The sequence below is a fragment of the Nanorana parkeri genome, unplaced genomic scaffold, assembly GCF_000935625.1.
Source record: "Nanorana parkeri isolate BGI_ZX_2015 unplaced genomic scaffold, ASM93562v1 scaffold646, whole genome shotgun sequence".
Taxonomy (NCBI): domain Eukaryota; kingdom Metazoa; phylum Chordata; class Amphibia; order Anura; family Dicroglossidae; genus Nanorana; species Nanorana parkeri.
In genome coordinates this window covers 575,596-586,424 of record NW_017306914.1, presented here as the reverse complement: position 1 = coordinate 586,424, position 10,829 = coordinate 575,596, and the positions used below count along the sequence as shown (strand labels likewise).

The following is a 10,829-nucleotide window of genomic DNA, read 5'->3' as shown; positions in this document are numbered from 1 at the left end:
GGGGGGGGGGGGTGCTGGTTATATAGTGCTGACTTTTATTATAATGTATTGCTGGGACTTGTAGTCCCGCATAGCTGGTGGTATTCTGCATTGCTGATGATTATGCAGCAATGCAGAATAGCTTCAACTATGTTGGACTACAAGTCCCATCAATGCATTATATTGTGGGGGGGGGATGCTGGGGGTATTCTGCATAGCCGACTTTTATTATAATGTATTGCTGGGACTTGTAGTCCCGCATAGCTGGTGGTATTCTGCATTGCTGTATGATGATTATACAGTAATGCAGAATAGCTCCAACTATGTAGGACTACAAGTCCCAGCAATGCATTCTATTTTAAAGTAGGGGCGCACCTGTGCCAATACTGGGCATTTTCACAATTCATACTCGTGAAAATGCCCCGATACTAAACGCAGATACCGCTGTGCTGTCGAGAGCACACAACGTAGTCGAATTTGCCGACCTCAGCATTTGCGTTTGCACACAGACCAATATTATCGAGGAAATGGATATATTCACAAAGTATTTTGTTTAAATCGTTAATTGTGACCGTTAATAATATTCCATCCATCATTTCCTGCCATGGACGGCATATTATTACCGGTCACAATTAACAATTACAAACGAATACTTTGTAAATAAATGCCGGTTTCCTCGTTAATCCCGTCTGTACGCAAGCGCAGATACTGGGTCGGCGGTCTCGACAGAACACCGGCTCTGAAATTTTAAACAAGTGGCTGCCTGAGGTCCCGCGCATGCTAGGGACCTCGACAGCCTTCCTGTTAACCATGCGGTGCCGTTGGGGGGGCCCTTCATGGTTTCTTGCACCGGGGCCCTGAAGGTTCTAGTTACGCCTCTGCCTGTGGCTGTATGTGTCAGAAGGGACATTAGCCTCTAAGTTTTATTTGGGACAGATAGTAATGTGAGCGGTTCCATGTTCTCTGTGCAGTACTGCAGAGTTTGGCAGCCCTAAGTGAAAAAGCTAAGGTTCATGGATATACCTTTTTAAGATTAAAATGTATGTAAAGGTTAGTTTTGGAGAAAGTGGGGAAGGGTTAGGCGCTCTACCAAGTTTTATCGCTATCTGAGCCCCACTGGGAAGAAACATACCTCTGTTTGTCCTCGTGACTACTGTTACTGAAACAGAAAGCAAGAGGAAATTCTACATTTTAGAGTTGTCATGAAAGCAAATCGTAAGGGTGATCTTCCAATAGGAAAAAAGCCCCGGTGACAATTGTCTAATATGATAATTCCCCTCATTGTGGGTATTTTTTTTGCTTCCTGTTGCATTTCCAAGAGATGAAGTAAAGGGACGTCTCCCCAGCAGGACACAGACCCCCAAAAAAATCTAAGGATCTTAACTGTTCTCTATCATAAAAACAAAACTGTTTTGGTTATGGATGCGCTTTTAATTCTGCATTTATATATGTATCGGCCCATTTACACTGATGCCTTGTCGTAGCAGTGATTCATGCAATATACTGAGTGTTATCACAATGCATTGTAACACAAGCCATTTTGTGCAATGTGTTATTGTTGTTATAAATGTATATTGCGCTCTTCATTTACAATGGTGCACAAACATAGTAGCGGAAAACTCACCCATGCTGCAGCGCATCACATCACATCTATTTTTTCATGCATTAGGGTGCACTGCCAGCGCTTTCAAAATGAATGGACTGCCTTCGTACACCGCATTAACACAAAATAATTTGTTGCTATAAGCCATGTGCTTTAATGCAATGCATAGTGTGAATTGACCCTAGTGGATTTAGGGCAGAGACCGGTATTGGGTCAGTTGCCAAATCTTGCTGTAGACACCTTCGAGGCATAAAAGCAGCTTGTATAGTCTTAAATTGGGAAATGTCATGCAGAAAAATACCTGCTCAGATGAAATCTGGTATTTTTAGAGCACATATTAGTACCGGGTCAGTGACATCACTTGACATAAAGCTGATTGATTCAGCTTCATTGTCCTGATACTACTAATCGGCTACTCAGCACTCAGGAATGTAGAGTTATCTAACAGACATGCATATGTTAAAGTGTCACTAAACACTCTATAGTAAAATGTCATCTTAATCCAGCATACTGTCCTAAACCACGACCATGTACTACAAACTGCAAATTACTTTACAAAAGTCACTTGCACCCCATATCGAATTATAGTCAATCTTTATTGACCATGGTAGTGTCACATTGCTTGGCAATGCGAAACTACCATTGACTATAATCCGATTTGGACTGCGAGTGACTTTTTTACTAGTTACAATTGATTTGCAGAGGCATCTGCAGTCAGTTCAGCACCCGCCTGACTTTTGTGGGTTTTCCGGTCAGGAGTGCGATGGGATCTACTATAGGTGCCCATACACTCTAGCCATAAGGTCTCCACATCTTCTCCACTGTTTGACGTGATATCGTCCCTTATATGCATATTTAGATAGTTTTTAACGTAATTGCAAACCCCCCCCACCCCATCTCCCTCATATGTCCCTCCTGAATAGGTTATACCCCTCTATATTAGTAGCCCAATTCCCCACTAGTTTTATTGTCTGGCCTTGATGTTGGTTGTTCGTTTCTTATTTTATTCACTTCTGACAAATGATTTGCTACATTGACTGTTTCTGCTATTTTAACCTCGGTGATTACTTTAGCTGTGTTGACTGGAGTGAGCCCACTATCTATTCCTCTATTACTTCTTTCTGTATTATTATTTTTTTTTATCTAAGAAGAATTTATCTCCATTTGATTTAAGTAATTTTATTTTTAAGCCTGAGTACGATCTTTTATTTTTAAGCCTAAGTACGATCTGCCTGTCAAGATGGGCAGATCGTGCGTTTTTTAAATTACTTACAACCATCGCAAGACTAAGGTCTTGCGATGGTTATAAAGTGTATGGCCACCTTATGACTTTTACACACCAATTTTTTACGGCTTATCATGCACCCCCCTTTCCCCCACTTTGGCTCTGGTCCCTTCACTTCTGCTTGGTGCAGACTTTCTCAACTTTTTACCATGGGTGTAGGAACCTTTGCAATAGCTTTCAGGGTTCAGGGAACCCCCACAAAAAATATTATATCTACACCTCATGTACATTAGAATAATTAGTAGATTGTATGAGTTTAAAATATAAAAAGAATAAAAAGCGCAGTGTGCTTAAATCCCCACCATATTTGACAAACAATGGCCAGAAAAAAAACAGACTATGAAAATTGAACTGACCCCTTATATTGGTGGTCAGTGTAGCAGTTACCCCTTACATTGTTTGCCAGTGTAGAAGTGACCCCTTATATTGGTGGTCAGTGTCGAAGTAACCCCTTACATTGATGGTTATTGAAGAAGTGACCCCTTACACTGGTGGTCCGTGTAGAAGTGACCCCTTAGATTGTTGGTCATAGTAGAAGTGACCCCTTACATTCACGGACAGTGTAGAAGTGACCCCTTACATTCATAGTCAGTGTAGAAGTGACCCCTTACTTTCATGGTCAGTGTACAAGTGACCCTTTACATTGTTGGTCAGTGTAGAAGTGACCCCTTACATTCATGGTCAGTGTAGAAGTAACCCCTTACATTGGAGGTAAGTGTAGAAGTGACCCCTTACATTTCTGGTCAGTGTAGAGGTGACCCCTTACATTCATGGTAAGTGTAGAAGTGACCCCTTACATTCATGGTCAGTGTAGAAATGACCCCTTACATTGGTGGTCATTGTAGAAGTGACCCCTTACATTTCTGGTCAGTGTGGAAGTGACCCCTTACATTCATGGTCAGTGTAGAAGTGACCCCTTACATTCATGATCAGTGTAGAAGTGACCCATTACATTGTTGGTCATTGTAGAAGGGACCCCTTACATTTCTGGTCAGTGTAGAGGTGACCCCTTACATTTATGGTCATTGTAAAAGTGACCCCTTGCATTGATGATCAGTGTAAAAGTTACCTGTTACACTGTTGCTCTGTATAGAAGTGACCCCTTACATTGGCAGTCAGTGTAGAAGTGACCCCTTACACTAGTGGTCACTGTAGAAGTGACCCTTTACATTGGTGGTCAGTGTAGAGGTGACCCTTTACATTGGTGGTCAGTGTAGAGGTGACCCCTTACATTCATGGTCGGTGTAGAAGTGATCCCTTATACTGCTGGTCAGTGTAGAAGTGACCCCTTACTTTGGTTGTTGCTGTAGAAGTGACACCTTATATTGCTGGTCAGTGTAGAAGTGACCCCTTAGAATCCTGGTCAGTGTAGAAGTGACCCCTTAGAATCCTGGTCAGTGTAGAAGTGACCCCTTAGAATCCTGGTCAGTGTAGAAGTGACCCCTTAGAATCCTGGTCAGTGTAGAAGTGACCCCTTAGAATCCTGGTCAGTGTAGAAGTGACCCCTTAGAATCCTGGTCAGTGTAGAAGTGACCCCTTAGAATCCTGGTCAGTGTAGAAGTGACCCCTTAGAATCCTGGTCAGTGTAGAAGTGACCCCTTAGAATCCTGGTCAGTGTAGACATGACCCCTTACATTGGTGGCTAGCATAGGCAGAAGCCCAATCTGCCACTATCTTCTCCTCAAGGAATCCCTAGCTAACTTTGAAGGGACCCCAAGGTTCCAATGAACCCTAGCTGAGAAAGGCTGGCTTGGTGAGTACGAGCAGTGCACGTATTTGCGGTCATGTTTACTGCTCTCCGAAAACTACAGAGCCCAGTCAGCACTGCGCCTGCTAATTCTACTGCGCATGCATGGGTTGAGGGTTTTTTAACGTAATAAAGGTTTATTAAGATTTAAGATGACGTCATCTCTGAGCCTGATGATGGGGATTCTGTGCGGCCCTGAAAGTGCTTGACATGTGAGAGAAGTCTATCAATAAAAATGGATTTGCACTAATTTGGAAGCTCTTGTGCTGGTGACATCCTTATTGAAGTTTTCATTGTGAGCGGCGCCATCCGCAGTCTTCACGAGCACCTATTATATTTCTTTGGGGATATCCGGTAAGGAGTGCTGCAAGACTTATGGATATTGGTAAAAAATATCCGACACAACAAACATACAAACTCCATGCAGATAGCTTCTCTAGTGGTATTTGAGCAGTAATCCTTGACTGGTAATTATTTGGCCAATGTCAAAGTTAGTTCCCACTTATTTCTGTCTTTGCAGACATCACTGGGAAGGGGAGAAGTTTTGTAGTGTCATGCTATTTCGTTATTTTAGTTTTCCTCATTTTGAGTTTACGTCATCAAACGCAGGTGAACAATAGCAGACGGCCTTATCGCTAATTATAAAGGAGATTAACAAACACAAAGGCATGATTAACATTATGAATCACAATTTCTGTAAAGGGAGACATTCTTTATGTAACTAGAAAGGTTTCTTCAGACAAAGGACTCAGAATAGGGATTAAGGTGCCCACAGACATGATAAAATAATTCTATTGACAGCAGATGTCTGGACAACTGACATACAGGGGTGATTGGTTGTGTTGAACATATCTATTAGGTTTACCAACCATTTTGTAGTGCATGGGAATATCTGATTGGATATAAATTGGACAAATTGTTAAGACTATCTAACCCATAAGCAATAATTTAATACATTGCAGTTTACCATTTCTTAGATGTGATGGCTGTATGTATTTTTTTATGACTTAGTTTCCTTTATTTTCACCTGGTGATCCGGCCAGGAAGTCTATTATTTTTCAACTTCCTTTACCTGACCAAGCGGTCCAGCAAAAGCGTCAGACAAAGGGTTGAATACAGATGTGTCCCCCCTGCACTCCTTACAGCGTCTAGGACCAATAACAGCAGGGGTGCACGTAGTGATGATCACGGATGACGCAGTGCACATCATGTTGTAGTAAGTGCGGATCACCAGCAATCGGAAGATGACGTTAAATCTTTGTGTTCATTTATTAAAGCAAAGCGTCACATATATCACATAGCCAACGTTTTGGGGGCCACGCAGTGTCCCTTCATCAGGGCAACATAGTGGGTTGAGACTAACCATTTAACACTGACAGGGGTGCTTACAATGGTCAGCTTTTATTCATTTATGTAAAATCTTTATCCAAAACAATCAACGGTTGCGGTAACTGCTCAAAAAGTGTCATTTGGAGTTTGGCTTTGTGTGCCAAGTCCATCCAAATTTGCTGGTGCATCTAACACGACACTCCCCACAGGGTGACAATGCTGCTGTCCAAGGCTGGCTCCATTGTCCTTCCATAGAGTGGAGCCTAGGTCGTAATGCCATCAAATACATCACATAGGTCATAATGCCTTGAATATGTCACATTGGCTATAAAGCCATAATGCCACATAGGGATTTTGACCGATGTGATCTATTTGCAGTAAACAAGATGATGTGTACATCCTAAATGACGCAGTGCTGGTACTTTGTATTCTTTAACCCAGGGGGTTAGCAGGGTCACCAGAACTATTGTCCCCAGTGGAAGATTTGCCATCCATGCCTGTTCTGGTGACAACCCCAAATTTGGGATTTTCTTTCACTCTCAGTGATAACGGCCACCAGGACAAATGGAGTGGCTGAATCTCCCTAACAGGACCACGGACAGCAATTACAACCTCACTGGGGTTCTAATCCCTCTACATACTCAGAACTCCTAGGTGGGTGGCATAGTACCAGGAACTTTGGCAGTAATATCTCTTTTCTGATTGATTGAGACAACACAAAAAAATATGTTTTGATATGCTGACCCTTTAATATCAATAACCATTATTTTAAGGTTTTGTTTTTTTTTTGCTCATGACCTGATGGACCAAAAGCACAGTGAGGGGTGAGAAATGTTCCCATCCTTGTATGAATCCCACGCTGCTGGAACCAGCTGCAGACTTCTTCTCAGTCTGGACAGATGGACTCATGTGATGAAAACTATGTTCCTTTTTCTACAAAAATAGATTATAGACAATTTAGCTCAGTATGATCTACAGGCCAAATGAGCATGATTTGTTTCAATTATTACATTACCATGCATGCTTACAATATAATTTAATAGAGAAGACACCAAGTTAGACAATTAGTGACTGGCTAAAAATAGGCCAGTATGTCCTGTTGACAATGCCTTGAGAACAACTGGCTGGGGATATCTGCTGGTACCCACAGATGTAAAAATTGTTCCCAATTCTGGGAAAAATGAACACCCATACTGGAATGTCCGGTAGAGACTATGGGGTTGATTTACTAAAGACAAATGGGCTGAAAATAGGGAACAATCCCCTGCAACTTGCAATTCCCTTGAAAAGTGAACAGCCTATTTTCTTTTAGTAAATCAATCCACAAGGTCTCCACCATGTACCAACTGGATTACAGTTCCTCTTATAGACCTGTTGATAATGAGACTTTTCCATTCCATAAGGTGCTACCTCGGGCTCTGGCAGTGCCCTATCATCAGCTCTCACATGCTCTCGGTCTGCCGCTGATCATTGTCCATGCTGATTTTGTCTTGGCCAACTGGAAAAAGAAGGACCCGCTGGGGTAAGCTCACCTCTCCGACTGTCCACTTAGGTGTTAAATGACCAAAGAGCCATATGGTTCATTGAAACATATAAGGAAGTCTTTGTCTTTCTGTATTAATAGAACACATGTTTTCTATTGTGAAATCTTACACAATAAGGCTTTTGGGCACATTAAAAAGGTTAACGGGTTGGGATAACCTCTGGAAAATCCCTGTCCATACTAATTGTTTGTTTCCTTCCTTCCATTGCTCCTGGGGACTCATGCGAAGGCCTCTAACAATAGAGTAAGTGAAACTCAATTACTTGTATACAACTCTTTGAAGTACTTAAAGGTTTACTTTATTCTTTATTGAGGAACAGGGAATTTGGTATTGATTGCAGTGACGGTCGTCTGGGTGTGTAAGATAAAGTGATATGGGGTAATAGACAGCTATCATGGGCTTCATGGGTTCAGTAACATTACCCATAGACATGGGATGAGGGTCACCTATAACCAAGGGTTTGGTAAATGATTGCAAGTCTATGGAAAGGCTGAAGCATCTACAGATACACTCTGGCCAACCAAACTTAGAAGAACAAAAACAAGTAGCTATATTTTCCTGGATGATCGCTATTGCTTCCATTTTCCGGGTGCCTGAACATGCATTTTGTAACCCAATCATTCTACAATACAGTGACACCAATTACATCTATGAGTAACAAAGAACACTATGATATGCAAAGCCACCCATAATGGCCAATGATATCATATTTTAGTGTGTATTTAGTGAAAGATGAAAAGATGTATTGAATATGCTTGATGGAGTTACAGTATATCTAAAGCCAAAACTTTTTTTTTCTTGGGGTTAGAGGTGGTTGCTATCTAATGGATTCCCTTTACTTCCTGTCCTGTAGATTCAACAGGAAGTGAGAGCATAGCTTTCCATTTTAGACAGTTGCCATTGAAAACTAATGTCCCTGATGGAAGATTTCTCCTTTATGCCTGTTAAAAATTTAGGATTTACCCTCACTCTCATTTAATATTCACCTCTTCCCCTGACAGTGCCACCTGTCCCCTGGAGTAAAGATAAACCACTGGCTGAAGAATCTGCAAAATCCAATACTTTCAGTATTGGTTTTCCAGTACCCTGCTACGTTTAGTAGTTCCCCCCGCTGGCCCACTACATGACCAATAGTGACATAGAAGCCAATGGATCAAACCACTGTGTCTAGCAGGGGTTCAGTAAACTGACATTACTAGAAGTAGTAGATTCTGCAAATTCTTTAGCCAGTGGTTTCCCTTCACGGTTGCAGAGACTGGCAGCATGGCCAAGGGAAGAGGTGAGAATTAAATCTCTTCTTGGAAGGGAACAATTTATTTTACACATTTACTTTAGCAAGACATACACATAATACTTATGGAGCTACCAACCTGTAAAAAGTATAAAGAGATCAGTATCTGTAATTACTATTCACTGGCTGAACACTCATTCTGCATCAGTAATGGCTGATGGGCTTTTGCTTGCTTTAAGGGGGTTTTGCGTTCCCATTCAAGTCTATGGGAATGTGCAACCTGCTTGAGATTAAATGCAGCCCAGAAGGTGGTCAACTGCAGGACAATAAATTTCAATAAATTCTTAAAGGAGTTGTAAAGTCCCAGCATATAGCATTGAGGATGTCCGTACTATTGGCATCTTTAGTAAGTACTTTTACTCTTATAAAGGATGTGGGAGACACAGATCACACACGGACACCAAGAGTGTTTTTTAGGATCCTTGACCAGGGGGTTCTTTAATAGCGGTTCTCAACAATAGGACACAGCAAGTGTAGTAGCAATTCAGGGAGTCCAGGGCAGGAATCCGGGCATGGCAAACGGTTAACAGAAACAGGGCACAGCACGGGTAGAGTCCAGGGACACAGGACAGGAATCCGGGCACGGCAAAGGGTTAACAGCAACAGGGCACAGCAAGGGACGAGTCCAGGGACAAAAGAGGGTCACAAATCAAACCTAAGGCCTCAGGTCACTCCGTAGAAGAAGAGGGATCCACACAGGATGGTAAGGAAGGAGGTGGTCTATAGAGCTGGTCTGTGGAGCCTCTTCAGTGTTCGAGTAGGATCAGGAGTGGAGGGTCTGAGGATCCTTCATGCCCTGGCCACATCCAAGGACCACCAGACAAGCTAGCAGGGCAAAACGTGGGAGCTCGGTGTCTGGACAACAGTTCACAGCTAGTAAGGTACCTCAAGTCCCAGTAGTCCCTAATCATGGACACACATCCAGTGCTAGATGTCCCAGCAGGCCTCAACTTTACAAACTTCCAGATGAATATGGTTATTAGGAGTGGGAGAGAACTTATGGAGATTCAATATAGAAATACAAATGTATTTTTAGTTTTTGACCATAGATACCCTTTAATGATCTCAAACATCTCAAACTGATGCCATCAGCACAAGCCCCAAAGAGCATCTACACATTCCCTAATTTAGGATGTATGGAAAGCTAAGGCGGGTGGCTGGTAGGCATTTGTTAGGAGGTCATTAGAGCTTGCATAATTCCCTCTGCACAGTTTCCCCTAAAGTGTTTAAAGGTCCAGCATTGACTTCACCTTGACCTGACCTTGTTTGTTTCTCAGATAAGCTAAATTTTTCCAGTAATTGTATATCTGGCGACAAGTTTATTTCTCAGCACGGTGACAGATTTCTGCATGCCGTGCGACAGAGTTTTGTAGTTTCACACTGTTCATTAGCACTTGTTTGTTTCTGATACACAGAAGTGAAAGATTTCTTTGAATTTTGGGAAAAAGTTGCAGGATGATAAGAACACAGGAAATGTTTCTTTCTTATTTTAATGGGATATCAAAGATTTAAGTGTGTTTGATTTGAACTATAATCACCCGAAGACACAGCAACTTTTTCTCCCAGCAGCTGCATTTATATTGTTTTCCTCATCTTGGAGGAACAGAACATTCCCAAGCATTTATCGCTGGTCCTGCAACGCTGTAGTATATTGTGAACCAAATTTTGTTTCTTAAACGTGTTTTTTTAAAGTAGAACTCCAGGCAATCAAAAAATTAACCCTTGCAGAGGCTTACCCTGCATTGCAAGGGTTAACTGTTTGTTTTGGTCTAGGGGCTAAAATAAATCCTTATCCTCAGTCCTGCGGCAGAGGTAGCGGTGGTATGTCACTTGGCGTCCTCGCGTCTAATAGACCTGCATTAGATGTGATGACATCATGGATCCTTAGACTGCTGGAGCCTGGGGAGAAGAGGTCCCTAGACCATACACGCAGTCAACCAGTGCAGTGTGGGGGTAGCACCTCCTATGAGGATTCAGGTTTTCATGCTGTCATGTTTCATAAAGCCAACTAGAAGGTAACAGTTAAGTGTTTTACTACCCCCCCTCCCCCC

General features: G+C 42.2%; 1 protein-coding gene across 1 annotated transcript in view; it reads left to right on the top strand.

Moving 5' to 3' along the window:
• The window catches only part of IDO2 (indoleamine 2,3-dioxygenase 2), a 58,307-nt gene that overhangs the window by 9,857 nt on the left and 37,621 nt on the right, over window positions 1-10,829 (top strand). The window contains exons 4-5 of the mRNA XM_018563259.1: window positions 7,347-7,465; window positions 7,716-7,730. Coding sequence (XP_018418761.1) covers window positions 7,347-7,465; window positions 7,716-7,730 — 134 coding nt within the window. The remainder of the gene's footprint in view (window positions 1-7,346; window positions 7,466-7,715; window positions 7,731-10,829) is intronic.